The sequence below is a fragment of the Pseudophryne corroboree genome, chromosome 5 (assembly GCF_028390025.1).
Source record: "Pseudophryne corroboree isolate aPseCor3 chromosome 5, aPseCor3.hap2, whole genome shotgun sequence".
Lineage (NCBI taxonomy): Eukaryota > Metazoa > Chordata > Amphibia > Anura > Myobatrachidae > Pseudophryne > Pseudophryne corroboree.
Window position 1 is genome coordinate 608,093,234 of NC_086448.1, and position 21,762 is coordinate 608,114,995.

The window sequence follows — 21,762 nt, forward strand, 5'->3', positions numbered from 1 at the left end:
GTAGTTTGCATGTAAAGAGTGATGTGTAAACCATGCAATATTAAGTGGCTTAAAACATTTCCATAAATCTGGATTATGCCTTAAAACCTAGAAAGACTAGCTTCATAAGGGAATACTTGAAGACGCGCTAAACCCTCAAATTGTCATTTTCATTTAAGGTGAAAATCCAGTACAGTATGGGAACACTTTCACACTGCACCTTAACGAGTTGTCTACTGGGAGAGAACGCAGCGTACAATGTAGAAAAGTCAGTAGGTTCACACTAATAAGTGAATATTGGTGTTATAGTGTAAGATGCAAGCTAAGTGCACAAGTAGAAAATCAGACAAAAGAAAAGACATTGAAGGAACAAAGACAGTTTAATCCATAGTTCATAATTTAGTACGGTTGACTTCTTTCAAAGACACTGCTGATAGCAAAATATTCTGAGCATTACATTTTATATACAACATTAAAGAGGATCACTATGAATCAAGGAACAGTCCAAATCGTACAGCACCCCTTGAAAGACTGATGCAGTTTTGCACTAAATTTAAGCAAAAGTCCCAACCTGGGACACTAGGGATGAAATCAAATCATTAAAACCAAGCTGTGGATATAATAAACAGTATATCTCAAATAGCAAAAACAAAAAATTAAAAATCAGTAAATAATTACAATGTACATTTGATAAGACAAAGTCCAACATTGCTCCGAGAAATGGATTCTTCATTATGGTATGTTAATGACAAGGTCGGATATTCAATTCTTTAGAATAGTAGGACTGTATGCTCTGTCCACGTGGATGCATATGAAACAGTCTGGGTGCAAGCAGTAATCATTCCATTTGCAGTATACATAAGAATAGAGTACTTTGCAGCATAGATGTTTGTGTGTTCAGTTTAAAATGGCAATCCAATGAGTAGCATGACTGATGTCTGCAAGATGCATGCGTTATGATGCAACAAAACACTCTCCAAGATTAAAATGCTATCTTTACAGCTACACAATCAACCTGTTACAGCTTAAAAGTGTCATAGCACATCAAGTTCAGTTCAAGAGATGCTGGGCTAATTTCCTAAAATGCCAATAGTTCAAATCACGCATGACATACCAATACAATATTACAAACAGAAATTGTGCAAAATTGTTCATATTTTTACACCTTCATCAAAATAGCGCTGAAATTAAACTGACTGTAGCCACAATTTCTGCTACTTACTGCTATTCAGAAATCTGTGGCTACTGATAAATATAAAATATGAAAACAGTATGCATAACATCCCATGCCAAAGTGTTAAAATGCAAATTCGTTAGCCACAACTTGAAGAACTAGCAGACCAAAAAGCATTTCCCACAGCTAAAAATTGTGCGTATACTGTAAGGTCTAAGATACATTACTGAATGATCCACTGTGCTTTTTGAGGCAAGGTCATTTCAAAATAATCGAGCATACAAAGAACTAGATGTAGGACAATGAGGTATTATATCAAAATTGCTCCCCTTTAAGAAGACTAAAATCTCTTGCCAGAAAAAAGCAGACTTCATGAAGTGAAATATTTCATATTCAGTATTAAAGACACTTTATGCCTGTAACAGTACACATACATTTCACTGTTCGATCAAAGCCACAGTAAACCGTGTAATGCCCCCACTCTTCTCTGACAATACATGTAACTGCTTGCTACCTGGAAGACCACTATGTACACGTGAAAGATGGTCCATGACCGTGATCTTGTGATTACAAGGTGTTCTTGTCAATTATATCAAGTTGTTTGTATGTGGAATGCATAAAAAAAAAAAAAAAAAAATTATATTTACATACCAAACCTCCTTTGAGCTACAGGAAAATACTACCATGTGCGCTCAAATTGTTATCTTTTATTATAGGTCTATGGACTTTCCAAATTCAGATAACATTAAGACATGGAAGAAGGAATGACGGGGTTTGGCATAAAAATATTTTAACAGTCAAACCAAAGCTCCTATGTAATGGTCAACCAATGCAAAGGTGAGGGGCATCAAAGCAAAGACTGAGATTTTGTATGAAACATTTTTATTAAATAATTAGTTGCAGACATTTTTGTTTCTTTGTTTTTTTATTCTGCAGAACAGACTAAGTTTAACAATAATTGCCACCGTAAACATCTACTTTAGCTTGCCTGGTCCGCTTGCAGACAGTTCCTCTACAATGCACACAAGCTGAAAAAAAAGCTGTGGGACACTTTGTGAAAACGTGAGAGCTCACCAGTAAGACGCACATTCAACGTATTTTGCACACTTTAATAGGCTAACGTACCCTTAAAACAACCAGCTTCAAGCACCATGTTCCCATGTACAGATAACGACTCACTTTGCAATTCTCCAGAAGACTATACAGGATACACTATTTCTTTATGGGACAGTCATGACAAAATAAAAAAAAATAAAAAAAATAAAAGGCACAAGAAATCATTAAGGTGGGCAATCAGAATGAGGCTTGGTTGTTCAATAAGAAGCAGCATATGCAGTTAAACAGTGTAAAACATCAGACATTGCACAAATATTGTAAGTAGTGTGTCTAATTGGTAATGTCATCTCTACCTGCATCTATCCAATGTATTAGCCAGTGACAAAATATTATGTCTTTGAACTGTACAAGAAATACTGCACCCATTTCCTTAACATAGGAAAATAAAAGTATACTATCGGAAATGCTGCATAATTCAGCATTGTGTATATTAGTGTACTATTTCTGTGAGAAAGGTGCTGCGCAACACTAAAACATTAAGTTGATGTGGTACATTTTACTTCGCAATCAAGAGGCTAACCACGAGTATAAAGGCCCTAATACATCAGGTACCCGATTACCTGATCTAACAGCACCACCGATCAGTGGCGATTAATGATCTGCAATCAGTTGGGGAAATCGGGGGAAATTCTTAAATTTTAAAAATCCCAGATCTACGGATCCCATTTTCATTCGGGATTGGGGAAACGAGATTTTTAAGCATGTTTAATATTTCCATTTCATCTGGGGATTGGGAAATTGTGGCAATCTGCAGCTGATGTATCAGGGGTTTAAGTCAGTCAATTAGTATTTATAACAGCCACAGGTAAGAAGTGTCAGTGTGTATATATATTACATTTATTTTACTTGCTTGACTGAATGGATCATGGCTCATCTCATTTAATACTGATGTGGTCTTTCATTGCCCCTATATAAAATGCAGCAACCGTTATAAAAGCAAAGAAAACAAGTACCCAAATCAGCACAATAACTGAACTCTGAGACCCTTACGTCTGAGACAGAAAATACTATGCAGTACGGGGAAAAGCTATTACTTGTGGTCTGTTTATAATCTTTCCAATGATAATAAAATGGGACATGACTGAAGAGCAAAAATGAAATACGCAACATCTGCCTCACACAGAACTTGAACTGCCATTACAAATATACATCGCAAAGTAAAAGGTTTAGCATTTACATTGAAGAGACACCATCCCAAGATACCTCAGTCTTATCCCTGAATGAGATTAGCAATCTAAGGAAACCATGTTGCAAACAATTGAGATAAAATTTAAAAATGATTAAAACAATATACAAAAAAAAAAAAAAAAAAAGTACTTTAAACTTTAAAATTACAGCGGGAAAAAATTATTAAGCCCCCTTCCCTCACCCTCATAAAAGACTGCATGTGTCTGGGAGTCTTGATGTTGGTGCAGGAACACACACTTTTTCCCATGGCCAAACAGTTTGTTTTTTATTATTATTTTTTTTTTTTCTGTGAATTTTGTGATTGTTAAAGGCATTGCCTATAAGCTGCTGTATGTAACGGACATGGCAGCTAAACAACTTTATGGCCAGGAAGAGAAGGGGAAAGGGGGGGTAGAAGAAAAATAAAATGTGAAAAGTAAAAGCACTGTATGCCTTAATTTACAAGATGAACTTTCCAAGAAAGAAACCAATGAAAATTGCTGCAATGACGACAAGCAGTGATGGAATGCAGTGACTTTGATCTCCCAGCATTCCTCTGCCCTTTCTTCTTTCATCCTAGAAAACAAAGCAAATATTAACCTCAAGTAAAATCATGCGCCCACTACATAAAAGGAGATTTATGGTAAGATTTACCATTGCTAAATCTTTCTGCGAGGTACACTGGATTCCACAGGGAATAACATCGGGGTGTAGAGTTGGTACCTCAGATCAAGATCCAACAGGCTAAAGCTTTGACTGTTCCCAGGAAGCACTGCACCGCCTCCTCTATATCCCCGCCTCCAGGCACTGGAGCTCAGTTTTGTTAACCAGTCCAATGCAGTAGCAGGTAAAAAAAGTGACAACAGTAGTTAGTAGCCACAATGAACCACATTCTCACGACAGGAAAAGGTACCAGCGGCTAATGCCATACAAACCCAAAGATGATAAGTGCGTCAGTGTGGGCGCCCTGTGGAATCCAGTGTACCTTGCAGAAAGATTTAACAATGGTAAGACTACCATAAATCTCCTTTTCTGCAGCAGGATACACTGGTAGACCACAGGGAATAACATTGGGGATGTTTCTAAAAGCAGTTCCTCACGGGAGGGGACGAACTGCAGTGGGCACAAGAACCAGCGTCCAAAGGAAGCATCCTGGGAAGCGGAAGTATCAAATGCATAGAACCTGATGAACGTGTTCCTGAGGACCACGTAGCCGCCTTGCACAATTGTTCTAGGTACGCGCCTCGGCAGGCCGCCCGAGAAGGTCCAACAGACCGAGTAGAATGGGCCTTCATAGTAGCAGGAGCTGGAAGTCCAGCCTGCACATAAGCTTGTGCAATCACCATCCTAATCCATCTGGCCAAGGTCTGCTTATTCGCAGGCCAGCCACGTTTGCGAAAACCAAAAAGGACAAAGAGAATCAGATCTCCTAAGAGAGGCGGTTCTCTTCACATATATACAGAGAGCCCGTACCACATCCAAAGACCATTCTTTGGAGGACAAACCAGGAGAGACAAAGGCCGGAACCACAATCTCTTGGTTAAGGTGGAAAGACGACACCACCTTAGGCAGATAAACAGGGCAAGTTCTAAGAACCGCACGGTCACGGTGAAAAATCAGAAAGGGTGCCCAACAGGATAAGGCACCCAAGTCTGAAACCCTTCTAGCAGAGGCAATAGCCAGCAAAAACAAGACCTTAAGCATAAGCCATTTAAGGTCCACAGACTCAAGAGGTTCAAACGGAGACTCTTGTAGGGCATCCAGAACAACAGACAAATCCCAAAGAGCCACAGGAGGGACATAGGGAGGCTGAATCCTTAAAACACCCTGAGTGAAAGTATGATCAGCCAGAGATGCAATTTTTCTCTGAAACCATATCGACAAGGCTGAATTATTAACCTTGAGGTAGGCCAGACAAAGGCCTAAGTCCAGGCCCTATTGCAGAAACGCCAAAATGTTTGTCAGTACTGAACTTGTATGCATCATAATTCTTAGCCGCACAACATCGTTTGAATGACCGCTTCAGAAAAACCTTTGGCCCTCAGAACTGAAGCTTCAAGAGCCACGCCGTCAAAGCCAGTCAGGCCAGATCCTGGTAGACACAAGGGCCCTGAACGAGGAGGTCTGGCCATTGCGAAAGTAGAAGAGTACGCTCTATCGAGAGACCCTGCAGGTCTGAGAACCAATGCTGTCTGGGCCACGCTGGAGCGATTAGAAGTAGTATTCCTCCTTCTTGCTTGAACTTCCTTATTACCCTGGGCAGGAGTGACACCAAAGGGAACACGTACGGCAGCTGAAAATTCCATGGAATTGCCAGTGCGCCCACAAACACTGCTTGAGGATCCCTTGTCCTTGCTGCGAAGACCGGAACCTTGTGATTGTGTTGAGACGCCATTAGGTCTACATCTGGTAGGCCCCACTTGTCCACTAGGAGTTGAAAGCGAGGAAGCATCTTATTCTGTCCTGAAGTTTCAGGACCTTCTCCGGAGGCAAGAACAACCTTTGGTTGTGTGTGTCCAATAACGCCCCCAGGTGAACCATGCTCTGAGCAGGGACCAGCAAGGATTTCTTCTAGTTGATGAGCCACCCGTGGGCTTGTAGGAATTGGACCGTCAGTTCCAAATGACAGAGGAGAATCTCTGGAGAGTTCGTCAGGATCAACAAGTCATCCAGATACGGCAGGATCCCGATACCCTGACAGCGGAGGAGAGCAGTCATGACCTTGGTAAAGATTCGTGGAGTCGTGGTGAGTTCAAAAGGCTAGGCTTGGAATTGATAATGGAGGTTGCCAATAGCAAACTGCAGATATTGCTGATGCAATAGGTATATGTAGGTAAGCATCCTGTATGTCCAGGGATACCATACAGTCCTTGGGCTCCATACGGAATTTGGATACCTTCACAAATTTGTTCAAAGACTTTAGGTTGAGAATGGGCGGGGAGGTTCCATTCGGTTTCGGAACGAGAAACTGCGTTGAATAGTACCCCCTGCCTCTCTAAGACAGAGGCACCGGTACCATCACTCCTGTATCCAGGAGGGACTGTACCACCAAATGTAGAGTTTTTGCTTTAAACGGATCCGAAGGGATATTTCTCGAGCAAAACTGGCGAGGGGTACGTTTCTTGAAAGAGATGGCTTATCCGTGAGTGATGACTTCCCTCACCCAGGCGTCTGAAGTGGTCTGTAACCATACCTGACCGCCCCGTCATGCAGCAGGCTTGTCTGATTTGGAAGCAGGCTGACGGGCAGCCCAGAAACATTTAAGTTTGGGCTTAGAGGTTTTGGAATTGCTAGCCTGTTTCGGGTACGCCTGACCCTTTGCTTTACTTGGAGGACGAAAGGAACGAAAGGTGGTACTTTTAGCCTTCGGAGCCGAAGGATTAGTACTCGGCAGACATGCAGTTTTAGCAGATGCTAAGTCAGCAACAATCTTGTTCAGATCTTCCCCAAAAAGGATGTTTCCCTTAAAAGGGATCACATCCAAGGTCTTTTTAGAGTCCAGATCCACAGACCAGGACCGCAACCACAGAATCCGGCAAGTCAGAATTGACGTAGTAGACGCTTTGGCCACCAGTACACTGGCATCAGAAGCCGCCTCCTGAATGTAATGAGAGGCTGTAGTAATATATGAAAGACACTGTCTGGTATTGTAAGAAAAATTCAGAGGTAGCTCCGCCTCAACTTCTTGAACCCAGGCTTCAATAGCTTTTGAGCCCAAGAAGCTGCAATAGTAGGACTATGTACAGCACCTGCCAGAGTGTAAATAGACGTCAAACAACCCTCCACATGCTTATCAGCCGGTTCTTTCAGAGGTGTGACGGTAGTGACAGGCAGAGTAGAAGACACCACAAGACATGCGACATGCGAGTCCACCGGAGGTGGTGTTTCCCAATTTTTACTTAACTTTGCAGCGAGAGGATAACAAGCTAGCATCTTTTTAGACAGGGAGAACTTCTTTCATGGAAACTCGCAGGATTCCTGACGTATGTCAACCAGATGGTCAGAATGTGGTAAAACTAATTTAGTAACCTTCTGACGTTTGAACTTATCAGGTTTCTTAGACATATCTGGAGGGTCAGTTTCATCATCGATCTGAAGAATCAGTTTGATAGCCTTCAAGAGGTCAGGAACATCAACCTGTGTTGTAGATTCCCCATCAGAAGCATCTGCATCAGTGTCTGATGGATCAGAATATACCCCATCTTCATCGGATGAAGTATCCGAAATACGAGTGGATTGCGAGGAAGAAATGGCCCGCTTAGATGAGCCTTTGGTCCTAGGAGGGTGAGGTTCAGGCTTTTGTTTAACCAAAGACCGATTTAACTGCTGTAACTGAGTAGACAGAGTATCCACCCATGGCGGATTAACTACAGGGACAATATGTGGCTGTAAAGGCACAGGAGGTCCCATAGGGCGCAAGTCTCTGTACTAGCATAGTCAGTAAACTGGAAAAAGCAGGCCAAGGTCGGTCTTGGTGTGCCCTCGGTGCTCCAAGCTGACCGAGGGGTACAGAACCCCCAGTACCTGGACCCTCAGCTGGAATGTTTTCCTCAGATAAATCCGTGCCATCAGCAATGCATGACGCAGGATCAGCCACAAATCATCCGTCCTGTGGCGCAGACATTGGAAAATGTAGCCCTAGTGCGTGACAGTACAATATAGCAATACACAGTACCTGACAAAAAAAACCCTGTGGAGTGTGATTGCAAATGCAGATCAGAGGATTTAATTGGTAAATGGTGACTAAAATACACAGAGAATAATACTAAACAGTATCGCCTGTGAAATACTATATATGAGACCCTGACGCACTTAGCCCCCCTCAGGATACACGGAATAGAAACCACACGGCAGCTACAGGCACACACAGTCACATGTACAATGCAGAAATTATTACATACAACAATAAAACTGCACTGGACTAACAATACTAAGGAAAGCTATGTATGTATACAGATATAACAATGGACAATAAACACTGGATGTATATCACAGAATACTTGTACTAAATTTTCCTGTAGTTATGCACTTGTTCTTAACTAACCGTCTAAACGACATGTAGAATACTTAAGTGTCCTGTAAATGCACAGCACTGATGAGGCAGGTGGCTTTACAGAGGAGATAGTGCCCCGCAGTCCCAGAATCAGTGCAGTTCTGTGTAATGGCGCACAAACGCTGACAGAGAGTGAGGGAGAGAGAGAGATGCAGCTCCAGGACGGGAACATCTGTTGTAGATGGCGCCTGGTGCTGGGGGAGGGGCTACAGGTCAGCACCCTTTCCCCTATGCTGGACTTCACCAACAGGTACAATGGAGCCTATGTAAAGCGGATTCTGGTAAATCTGACCTGTGCTCCTTGCCCTGGTGGATATAGTGGGGCCATAGTGTCCACGCCAGAGGCACGGTCCGTCTCCGGAGACCACGTCCCGGATCATGATTTCGGCAGGTCCCGCTTGGAGGACCCTTTTACATCATCCCTTAACGTGCAGCCACGCAATCCTGGAGAGCAGTAGGGGGGGGGGGTGGGGGGTGTGTGTGTGTGTGTGTGTGTGTGTGTGTGTGTGTGTGTGTGTGTGTGTGTGTGTGCGCGCCTTCCTGTTAGCTGCAGGCACCAACTTACAAACTGAGCTCCAGTGCCTGGAGACTGCGAAATAGAGGAGGCGGTGCAGTGCATCCTGGGAACAGTCAAAGCTTTAGTATGTTGGTGCCTCGGATCAAGATCCAACTCTACACCCCGATATTATTCCCTGTGGAATACCAGTGTACCCCGCTGCAGAAATATCCCTTTCATTAAATTTATATAAAAAAATAAGACGTTATGCGTTTTGTAAAAAGTAGAGTGACTGAGTCTGAGAAATGATTGGACAGCAGTGCACCTATCAACAGTAATTACAGCATGAGATACGAGCAGACCAAGCATTGACCTTCCAGCCTACATGTGGTTGTACACTCCGAACCATGAAAGACTGATACCTGAACAAGGCACAGATGCCTATGCTTCAGCTTCAACATCATTCCAGATATTAAGTTTGAGGCAGACAAAACACAGCCGTATGAGGCAATTTCAACCTGCTTGCTATGATTTAGGAATTACTGGGGACACTCCGGTCTAACACCGACACTATTTCTTCCATACCTGCTATTTGTACCCAGATTATTTTCTTTTCATTTAGGGACAGTGATCAGAATACTGACCAATGGATATGTGATATCCTAACACTATATACATGGTTATTTTTGGTGACCCAGAGGACTAAGACCAGCAACAGAATCTACTGATGTGTGATATCTCTTTATTACCCACATGTCGTTTCAGATTTTGCACGGGCTACTCAGAGATACTATTGAGAGTACATAAGTATTTTCCTATCTAGGAACTTGGAGTCCACTAAATTAGGATTATTGCATGTATTGAACCTTGGTGAATTTCTACGAACATAGGTGCACTCTTCCAAATCCAATTTAGGACCTGTATCTTAGTACGTACAATCCTGCTGCCCCTGCCGCATCAAAACACATCTCCTGATATTCATCAGGATAACAGAATTAATTTTCTAGGGGACGATATATTTTAATTTATTGATTAAAAGTTAATTTTTATCCATATGACTACTTAGACATATACAAGTTCAGTACAGTTTTGTTCAGAAGAGTGCGCCAAAAACGAAAAGTCCTCTCTTCTCCTTTTCTTTGTACTTCATGATATAGGAATGTATGTGTTAATAAGTAAATCATTAGTGCTGATCCTATTTTATAAAAATAAATAATTTGGGATAGACACTGGATAATTTGGGACACAATAAATAACTTTACAGCAATGTTGGAAAAGCGTGTGGAAAATATACAAGCAGCTCTCATCATTCCTATCAACTGTAATGGTATTCATTGTAAGTACAAAACATTTTGTGTGTGACCCTCAGTTTACTAAAACTTGTTAATTAACTAAAATGGGACTTAGGGCATAATTCAGAGTTGATCGCAGCAGCAAATTTGTTAGCAGTTGGGCAAAACCATGTGCACTGCAGGGGAGGCAGATATAACATGTGCAGAGAGAGTTAGATTTGGGTGGGGTGTGTTCAAACTGAAATCTAAATTGCAGTGTAAAAATAAAGCAGACAGTATTTACCCTGCACAGAAATAAAATAACCCACCCAAATCTAACTCTCTCTGCACATGTTATGCTGTATCTGCCCCCCCTGCAGTGCACATGGTTTTGCCCAGCTGCTAACAAATTTGCTGCTGCGATCAACTCAATTACCCCCTTCATTCTGAAACTTGGGTGCTTTTTACAATTTTTGCAAAACATCTTTAGTAATGCAGCTAAACTCATAGGTACAGTATAAAGTGAATATACAATGAAAAGACTGCAATGCAGAATAGCGTACAATGTAATAGCTAAATTGTGTTTTCCCTGAAATTTAACAAATTGCTATTAAAACACTGTTAAAAAAAACAAAAAAAAACTCAAAAGAATACTTTATCGCAGCTTAAGTCGACCAATGTGTCCCTATCAGCATGTTGAAAGGAAGTCTTATTTTACAGCTTTGAGTGGCAATATACAGGCAAATGTATTAAAAATACATCAATAAATTCAAAAGTGCAACCGCTATATCTTTCCTGTTCAAGGCGAAGCAGAAGGCAATAAATAGCAGCAAGATGTGCTAATAGGATAGTTGCTGGGGTATCCGGTCTCTAGGTTGACACTTAATAGGTTGACCACTAATGATCGACATGCATTAGATCAACATGGTCATTAGGTCTATAATGTGCTGCTATAGCGGTGCAGTTATGTACACAAGGTGAAGGTACCAAAAGACTTGTTTCCTATTTCTCCACAGTAAGCTTTTTAATATATTTGGGAGAGGCAGCAACCACCTCCTTATCAGCTAATACACATAAAAAGGGTGTCATCACCGCTTGATAGATGTATCCCATAGTAAATGCAAATAGCTTTATTGTAAACAAAGCTAGACACCGAAAAATATGACAAGTAGCGGCCATGACTAAATAGGTCTTCAGTTTGAAGACAATAAGCAAATATTTTATAATTGATCTTTGAGTATTCAAGAAAAATCTCACTTTCAGCCGCCGATTTTCATCTGAAAGTTTGATTATCTCAGTCTGAAGTTTCTTACACTCCTCCACAAGCTTTCGTGGTTCAATATCATCAGTACTTTTCGCTGGCAGAAAAGAAAACAATCTTGTAGCTTCATGTGCCTGGGAAGACAAACGCAGAATGTACATAATCGCAGTTTACTAGTGTAATTCACAAAACATTCATGTGGGCAATTAAAATAAGAAAGAAAAAAAAAAAGTAACATCGTTTTAAATTTGTCACCCAAAACTACGTTAAATGGTAACCATACAGAGAAGTGTGGGGTGGGCCATTGACAATGATAAGGGAACTTGGAAGTATGCTTAACCACATACCTGGCTAATATTTTCTCCAAAAATGACCAAGATTTTTTTTTATTTTTTAACTGTCAAATTAGGTAAATAGCAGCTATCTAAACATGACTCAATGAAATGTTTGAAACACAAAAAATGCAATATCATGTTTAAATAGCTACTATTTATATAACGTGATAATTAAATAAACTTTTGGGAACAATTTTGAAAAAAAATTGCTTTATAGTTTAAACAAATAAATTACATTACTGTATTATCTTTTTTACGTTTACACACAGATATAACAAGTTTTATGGTAAGAACTTACCTTTGTTAAAACTCTTACTGCGAGGTACACTGGGCTCCACAAGGATAGACATTGGTGTGTAGAGTAGGATCTTGATCCGAAGCACCAACAGGCTCAAAAGCTTTGACCTTCTTCCCAAGATGCATAGCGCCACCTCCTATATCACCCAGCCTCCGTGCACAGGAGCTCAGTTTAATCAGCCCAATGCAGTAGGAAGTAAAAAAGACGACAACTGCAAGATGCCACAAGCACCACACTCTCACGACAGGAGAAAGTGTCAGCGGCTATACCCACACCAACCCAAAGAAGCTAAGTGCGTCAGGGTGGGCGCCTTGTGGAGCCCAGTGTACCTCGCAGAAAGTTTTAACAAAGGTAAATTCTTACCATAAAACTCGTTTTCTGCTGCGGGGTACACTGGGCTCCACAAGGATAGACATTGGGGATGTATTAAAGCAGTTCCTTATGGGAGGGGACGCACTGAAGCGGGCACAAGAACCCGGCGCCCAAAGGAAGAATCCTTGGAAGCGGCAGTATCGAAGGCATAGAACGTGTTCACGGAGGACCACGTAGCCGCCTTGCACAATTGTTCAAGGGTCGCACCACGGCGGGCCCCCCATGAAGGTCCAACAGACCGAGTAGAATGGGCCGTAATGTGAGCAGGAGCTGACAGACCAGCCCTTACATAAGCATGTGCAATCACCATTCTAATCCATCTGGCCAAAGTCTGCTTGTGAGCAGGCCAGCCCCGTTTGTGAAACCCAAACAGAATAAAGAGAGAATCAGATTTCCTAATAGAAGCAGTTCTCTTCACATAAATACGGAGAGCCCGTACCACATCCAAAGACCGCTCTTTGGGAGACAGATCAGGAGAGACAAAGGTCAGGACCACAATCTCCTGATTAAGGTGGAACGAAGAAACCACCTTAGGCAAATAACCGGGACGAGTCCTAAGAACCGCCCGGTCACGGTGAAATATCAGATATGGGGAACTACAAGACAAGGCACCCAAATCAGACACTCTTCTAGCTGAGGCAATAGCCAGCAGAAACACCACCTTAAGGGAAAGCCACTTAAGATCAGCTGAACAAAGGTTCAAACGGAGTCTCTTGTAACGCCTCCAAAACCACCGACAAGTCCCAAGGAGCCACAGGAGGGACATAGGGAGGTTGGATACGCAACACACCCTGAGTAAAGGTATGCATATCAGGTAAGGTCGCAATCTTTCTCTGAAACCACACCGACAAGGCAGATATTTGAACCTTGAAGGAGGACAGACGCAGGCCTAAGTCCAGGCCCTGCTGAAGAAAGGCCAACAACTTGGCTGTACTAAACTTGGAAGCGTCATAATTGTTAGATGCGCACCAAACAAAGTAAGAATGCCAGACCCTATGGTAAATGCGAGCAGAAGCCGGTTTCCGGGCCCGCAACATAGTTTGAATGACGCCTCAGAAAACCCTTTAGCCCTCAAGACGGATGCTTCAAGAGCCACGCCGTCAAAGACAGCCGGGCTAGGTCCTGGTAGACCCAGGGGCCCTGAACGAGGAGGTCTGGGCATTGTGGAAGTAGGATTGGGCGCTCTGACGATAGGTCCTGCAGGTCTGAGAACCAGTGTCGTCTGGGCCACGCTGGAGCTATGAGAAGCAGGATTACTCTTATTTGCTTGAACTTCCAAATTACCCTGGGCAGGAGTGACACCGGAGGGAACACGTACGGCAGCCGAAACCTCCAAGTCACCGCCAGCGCATCCACGAATGCTGCTTGAGGATCCCCTGCCCTTGCTCCGAAGACCGGAACCTTGTGATTGTGTCGAGACGCCATCAGATCTACGTCTGGAAGGCCCCACCTTTCCACTAGGAGTTGAAACACTTCTGGATGGAGGCCCCACTCTCCGGCGTGTACGTCCTGACGACTGAGAAAGTCCGCTTCCCAATTCAGGACTCCGGGAATGAATATTGCCGATATGGCCAGTAGATGGCGTTCCGCCCATTGCAGAATCCATGAGACTTCCTTCATTGCCAAACGGCTTCGAGTGCCGCCTTGATGATTTATGTAAGCCACTGTGGTGGCGTTGTCAGACTGTACTTGAACAGGACGGTTCTGAATTAAATGCTGGGCCAGGTTCAATGAGTTGAAGACCGCCCGCAATTCCAGAATGTTGATCGGGAGGAGAGACTCCTCCTTGGTCCACCGACCCTGAAGGGAATGTTGCTCCAGCACCGCGCCCCAACCCCTTAGACTGGTATCTGTCGTCGTCAGGACCCAGTCGGATATCCAGAAGGGACGGCCCTTGCACAATCGTTGGACCTGGAGCCACCAGTACAGCGACAAACGTACCTCCGGAGTCAATGAGATCATGTGAGACCTGATCCGGTGAGGCAGGCCGTCCCACTTTGCCAGAATCAGCCTCTGGAGGGGGTGAGAATGGAATTGAGCATACTCCACCATGTCAAATGCTGACACCATGAGGCCCAGCACCTGCATCGCCGAATGTATCGACACTTGCGGACGAGAAAGGAAGCAACGAATCCTGTCCTGAAGCTTCAGGACCTTCTCCTGAGACAAGAACAACCGCTGGTTGTGAGTGTCTAATAGCGCTCCCAGGTGCACCATGCTCTGAGAAGGGACCAGGGAGGATTTCTTCCAGTTGATGAGCCACCCGTGGGCTTGCAGAAACCGGACAGTCAGATCTAGAGGACGTAGGAGAAGTCCTGGGGAATTTGCCAGGATCAACAAGTCGTCCAGATACGGTAGGATCCTGACCCCCTTGACGGCGGAGTACCACCGTCAAAACTTTGGTGAAGACTCGTGGAGCCGTAAATAAACCAAAAGGTAACACCCGAAACTGGTAATGGAGGTTGCCAATCGCAAACCTCAGGTATTACTGATGCGACACTGCTATAGGAATGTGCAGGTAAGCATCCTGTATATCCAGGGAGACCATATAATCCCCAGGTTCCAAGGCCAGAACTATAGAGCGAAGGGTTTCCATACGGAACTTGGAGACTTTCACAAACTTGTTCAATGCCTTGAGATTGAGAATGGGCCGGGAGGACCCATTCGGTTTCGGGACTAGAAACAGCGGAGAATATTACACCCGGCCTCTCTGAGCAAGAGGCACCTGTACTACCACTCCTGTGTCCAGGAGGGTCTGTACCACCGAATGTAGAGTTTATGCCTTTGTCTGGTCCAAAGGGACGTCTGTCAGGCAGAATCGATGCGGGGGACGGTTTTTGAAGGCTATGGCGTAACCTCGAGTGACCATTCCTGGGTATACCCTAGAAGCCGGGCCCCCACCCTGGGATCCCCCAGGGGGGAGGCCCGCCCCGTCATGCGGCAGGCTTATCGGTCTTGGAAGCTGGCTGACGGGCAGCCCAGGCTCTTTTGGGCCTTGGCTTACCAGGTTTGGAAGTGCGGGCCTGCTTGTGGTACGCCTGACCTTTTGCTTTACCTGAAGGACGAAAGGGACGAAAGGAAGTACCTTTAGCCTTCGACACAGAAGGTGCGGTACTTGGCAGACAGGCAGTTTTGGCAGTAGCCAAATCAGCCACTATCTTATTTAAGTCCTCCCCAAACAGAATATCTCCCTTGAAAGGGAGTACCTCCAGTGTTTTTCTAGAATCCAGATCCATGGACCAGGATTTCAGCCACAATATCCGGCGAGCCAGGACTGACGTAGTATAGGCCTTGGCTGCTAGAATACCAGCATCAGAAGACGCCTCTTTAATATAGTGAGAAGCTGTGACAATACATGACAAGCACTGTCTAGCATGGTCAGAAGAGATTTCAGCTTCCAACTCTAGGGCCCACGCTTCAATAGCCTCTGCAGCCCATGTTGCTGCAATAGTGGGCCTTTGTGCAGCACCCGTGAGGGTGTAAATCGCTTTCAGACAACCCTCCACACGTTTATCCGTAGGCTCTTTCAGAGACGTGACGGTAGTGACAGGTAGAGCTGAGGAAACCACCATCCTAGCCACATGCGAGTCCACTGGAGGAGGCGTTTCCCAATTTTTAGACGGCTCTGGCATGAGGGGATAGCGAGCAAGCAGTTACTTGTGAGGCACAAACTTCTTACCTGGATTTTTACTAGTGATGAGCGGGTTCGGTTTCTCGGAAACCGAACCCCCCCGAACTTCACCCTTTTTACACGGGTCCGAGCCATACTCGGATTCTCCCGTATGGCTCGGTTAACCCGAGCGCGCCCGAACGTCATCATCCCGCTGTCGGATTCTCGCGAGATTCGGATTCTATATAAGCAGCCGCGCGTCGCAGCCATTTTCACTCGTGCATTGGAAATGTTAGGGAGAGGACGTGGCTGGCGTCCTCTCCGTTATTGTTGAACTTGATTGTGCATTATTGCTTAATTGTGGGGAGGGCTGGGGAGCAGCTGTATAATATAGGAGGAGTACAGTGCAGAGTTTTGCTGATCAGTGACCAGTTATCCGTTCTCTGCCTGAAAAAAACGCTCCATATCTGTGCTCAGTGTGCTGCATATATCTGTGCTCACACTGCTTAATTGTGGGGACTGGGGAGCAGCTGTATTATATAGCAGGAGTACAGTGCAGAGTTTTGCCGACTGTGAACACCAGTATACGTTGTCTGCCTGAAAAACACTCCATATCTGTGCTCAGTGTGCTGCTTTATTGTGGGGACTGGGGACCACCAGTATATTATTATATAGGAGGAGTACAGTGCAGAGTTTTGCTGACCAGTGACCACCAGTATATAATATATAGCATTACGGTACAGTAGGCCACTGCTGTACCTACCTCTGCGTCGTCATTATACTATCCATCTAGATTCTATACCTGTGGTGCATTTCAGGTGTGCAGTTTGCTGACACAGTGACCACCAGTATATATAGCAGTACGGTACGGAAGGCCACTGCTGTACCTACCTCTGTGTCGTCATTAAGTATACTATCCATCTACATTCTATACCTGTGGTGCATTTTAGTTTTGCAGTTTGCTGACACAGTGACCACCAGTATACTATTTATAGCAGTACGGTACGGAAGGCCACTGCTGTACCTACCTCTGTGTCGTCATTAAGTATACTATCCATCTAGATTCTATACCTGTGGTGCATTTTAGTTTTGCAGTTTGCTGACAGTGACCACCAGTATATATAGCAGTACGGTACGGAAGGCCACTGCTCTACCTACCTCTGTGTCGTCAAGTAACCTGTGGTGCATTTCAGTTGTGCGCAGTATATATAGTAGTAGGCCATTGCTATTGATACTGGCATATAATTCCACACATTAAAAAATGGAGAACAAAAATGTGGAGGTTAAAATAGGGAAAGATCAAGATCCACTTCCACCTCGTGCTGAAGCTGCTGCCACTAGTCATGGCCGAGACGATGAAATGCCATCAACGTCGTCTGCCAAGGCCGATGCCCAATGTCATAGTAGAGAGCATGTAAAATCCAAAAAAATAAGAATTTACTTACCGATAATTCTATTTCTCATAGTCCGTAGTGGATGCTGGGGACTCCGTAAGGACCATGGGGATAGCGGCTCCGCAGGAGACTGGGCACAAAAGTAAAGCTTTAGAACTACCTGGTGTGCACTGGCCCCTCCCCCTATGACCCTCCTCCAAGCCTCAGTTAGGATACTGTGCCCGGACGAGCGTACACAATAAGGAAGGATTTTGAATCCCGGGTAAGACTCATACCAGCCACACCAATCACACCATATAACTTGTGATCTAAACCCAGTTAACAGCATGATAACAGAGGAGCCTCTAGAAAAGATGGCTCACTACAGTAATAACCCGATTTTTTTTGGTAACAATAACTATGTACCAGTATTGCAGACAATCCGCACTTGGGATGGGCGCCCAGCATCCACTACGGACTATGAGAAATAGAATGATCGGTAAGTAAATTCTTATTTTCTCTGACGTCCTAGTGGATGCTGGGGACTCCGTAAGGACCATGGGGATTATACCAAAGCTCCCAAACGGGCGGGAGAGTGCGGATGACTCTGCAGCACCAAATGAGAGAACTCCAGGTCCTCCTCAGCCAGGGTATCAAATTTGTAGAATTTTACCAACGTATTTGCTCCTGACCAAGTAGCTGCTCGGCAAAGTTGTAAAGCCGAGACTTCTCGGGCAGCCGCCCAAGATGAGCCCACCTTCCTTGTGGAATGGGCTTTTACAGATTTTGTCTGTGGCAGGCCTGCCACAGAATGTGCAAGCTGAATTGTACTACAAATCCAACGAGCAATAGTCTGCTTAGAAGCAGGAGCACCCAGCTTGTTGGGTGCATACAGAATAAACAACGAGTCAGATTTTCTGACTCCAGCCGTCCTGGAAACCTATATTTCCAGGGCCCTGACAACGTCTAGCAACTTGGAGTCCTCCAAGTCCCTAGTAGCCGCAGGCACCACAATAGGTTGATTCAGGTGAAACGCTGAAAACCACCTTAGGGAGAAACTGAGGACAAGTCCTCAATTCCGCCCTGTCCGAATGGAAAATCAGATGAGGGCTTTTACAGGATAAAGCCGCCAATTCTGACACGCACCTGGCCCAGGCCAGGGCCAACAGCATGACCACTTTCCATGTGAGATATTTTAACTCCACATATTTAAGTGGTTCAAACCAATGTGACTTTTGGAACCCAAAAACTACATTTAGATCCCAAGGTGCCACTGGAGGCACAAAAGGAGGCTGTATATACAGTACCCCTTTCACAAACGTCTGAACTTCAGGGACTGACGCTAGTTCTTTTTGGAAGAAAATTGACAGGGCCGAAATTTGAACCTTAATGGACCCCCATTTCAGGCCCATAGACACTCCTGTTTGCAGGAAATGTAGGAATCGACCTAGTTGAAAATTCCTCCGTCGGGGCCTTACTGGCCTCGCACCACGCAACATTTTCGCCAAATGCGGTGATAATGTTTTGCGGTTATATCTTTCCTGGCTTTGATCAGGATAGGAATGACTTCATCCGGAATGCCTTTCTCCTTCAGGATCCGGCGTTCAACCGCCATGCCGTCAAACGCAGTCGCGGTAAGTCTTGGAACAGACAGGGTCCTTGCTGGAGCAGGTCCCTTCTTAGAGGTAGAGGCCACGGATCCTCCGTGAGCATCTCTTGAAGTTCCGGTTACCAAGTCCTTCTTGGCCAATCCGGAGCCCGAATATAGTGCTTACTCCTCTCCATCTTATAATTCTCAGTACCTTGGGTATGAGAGGCAGAGGAGGGAACACATACACTGACTGGTACACCCACTGTGTTACCAGAGCGTCTACAGCTATTGCCGGAGGGTCCCTTGACCCGGCGCAATACTTGTCGAGTTTTATAAACATGTGGAAGACTTCTGGGTGAAGTCCCCACTTGCTGACAGTGCTATCACATGATTTTCCGCCCAGCGAAGAATCCTTGCAGCTTCTGCCATTGCCCTCCTGCTTCTTGTGTCACCCTGTCTGTTTACGTGGGTGACTGCCGTGATGTTGTCCGAATGGATCAACTCCGGGTGACCTTGAAGCAGAGGTCTTGCTGAGCTTAGAGCATTGTAAATGGCCCTTAGCTTCAGGATATTTATGTGAAGTGATGTCTCCAGGCTTGACCATAAGCTCTGGAAATTCCTTCCCTGTGTGACTGCTCCCCAGCCTCGCAGGCTAGCATCCGTGGTCACCAGGACCCAGTCCTGAATGTCGAATCTGCGACCCTCTAGAAGATGAGCACTCTGCAACCACCACAGGAGAGACACCCTTGTGCTTGGTGACAGGGTTATCCGCTGATGCATCTGAAGATGCGACCCGGACCATTTGTCCAGCAGGTCCCACTGGAAAGTTCTTGCGTGGAATCTGCCGAATGGGATTGCTTCGTAGGAAGCCACCATTTTTCCCAGAACCCTTTCATTGATGTACTGAGACTTGGCTCGGTTATAGGAGGTTCCCGACTAGCTCGGATAACTCCCTGACTTTCTCCTCCGGGAGAAACACCTTTTTCTGGACTGTGTCCAGGATCATCCCTAGGAACAGACGACGAGTCGTCGGAATCAGCTGCGATTTTGGAATATTGAGAATCCAATCGTGCTGCCGCAACACTACATGAGATAGTGCTACACCGACCTCCAACTGTTCCCTGGATCTTACCCTTATCAGGGAATCGTCCAAGTAAGGGATAACTAAAATTCCCTTCCTTCGAAGGAGTATCATCATTTCGGCCATTACCTTGGTAAAGACCCGGGGTGCCGTGGACCATCCATACGGCAGCGTCTGAAACTGATAGTGACAGTTCTGTACCATAAACATGAGGTACCCTTGGTGAGAAGGGTAAATTGGGACATGAAGGTAAGCATCCTTGATGTCCCGAGACATCATGTAGTCCCCTTCTTCCAGGTTCGCAATCACTGCTCTGAGTGACTCAATCTTGAATTTGAACCTCCGTAAGTGTTCAAGATTTTAGATTTAGAATCGGTCTCACCGAGCCGTCCGGCTTCGGTACCACAACAGTGTGGAATAATACCCCGTTCCCTGTTGCAGGAGGGGTACCTTGATTATCACCTGCTGGGAATACAGCTTGTGAATGGCTTCCAAAACTGCCTCCCTGTCAGAAGGAGACATCGGTAAAGCCGACTTTAGGAAACGGCGAGGGGGAGACGTCTCGAATTCCAATTTGTACCCCTGAGATATCACCTGAAGGATCCAGGGGTCTACTTGCGAGTGAGCCCACTGCGCGCTGAAATTCATTGAGACGGGCCCCCACCGTGCCTGATTCTGCTTGTAAAGCCCCAGCGTCATACTGAGGGCTTGGCAGAGGCGGGAGAGGGCTTCTGTTCCTGGAAACTGGCTGATTTCTGCAGCCTTTTTCCTCTCCCTCTGTCACGGGCAGAAATGAGGAACCTTTTGCCCGCTTGCCCACGAAAAGACTGCGCCTGATAATACGGCGTCTTCTTATGTTGAGAGGCGACCTGGGGTACAAACGTGGATTTCCCAGCTGTTGCCGTGGCCACCAGGTCTGAAAGACCGACCCCAAATAACTCCTCCCCTTAATAAGGCAATACTTCCAAATACCGTTTGGAATCCGCATCACCTGACCACTGTCGTGTCCATAACCCTCTACTGGCAGAAATGGACAACGCACTTAGACTTGATGCCAGTCGGCAAATATTCCGCTGTGCATCACGCATATATAGAAATGCATCCTTTAAATGCTCTATAGGCAATAATATACTGTCCCTATCTAGGGTATCAATATTTTCAGTCAGGGAATCCGACCACGCCAACCCAGCACTGCACATCCAGGCTGAGGCGATTGCTGGTCGCAGTATAACACCAGTATGTGTGTAAATACATTTTAGGATACCCTCCTGCTTTCTATCAGCAAGATCCTTAAGGGCGGCCATCTCAGGAGAGGGTAGAGCCCTTGTTCTTACAAGCGTGTGAGCGCTTTATCCACCCTAGGGGGTGTTTCCCAACGCACCCTAACCTCTGGCGGGAAAGGATATAATGCCAATAACATTTTAGAAATTATCAGTTGTTATCGGGGGAAACCCACGCATCATCACACATCTCATTTAATTTCTCAGATTCAGGAAAACTACAGGTAGTTTTTCCTCACCGAACATAATACCCCTTTTTGGTGGTACTCGTATTATCAGAAATGTGTAAAATATTTTTCATTGCC

The 21,762-nt window shown here is 45.0% G+C and overlaps 1 protein-coding gene across 2 annotated transcripts in view; it reads right to left on the reverse strand.

The window, feature by feature from the left end:
• Positions 1–340: 340 nt before the first annotated feature.
• VAPA (VAMP associated protein A) overlaps positions 341–21,762 on the reverse strand; it is a 161,216-nt gene continuing 139,794 nt past the window's right edge. For both annotated transcript variants that reach the window (XM_063923459.1, XM_063923460.1), the window contains exons 5-6: positions 11,514–11,651; positions 341–4,012 (exon numbers count right to left, since the gene is read on the reverse strand). In XM_063923459.1, coding sequence (XP_063779529.1) covers positions 3,896–4,012; positions 11,514–11,651 — 255 coding nt within the window. In that variant the 3' untranslated portion in view covers positions 341–3,895. The remainder of the gene's footprint in view (positions 4,013–11,513; positions 11,652–21,762) is intronic.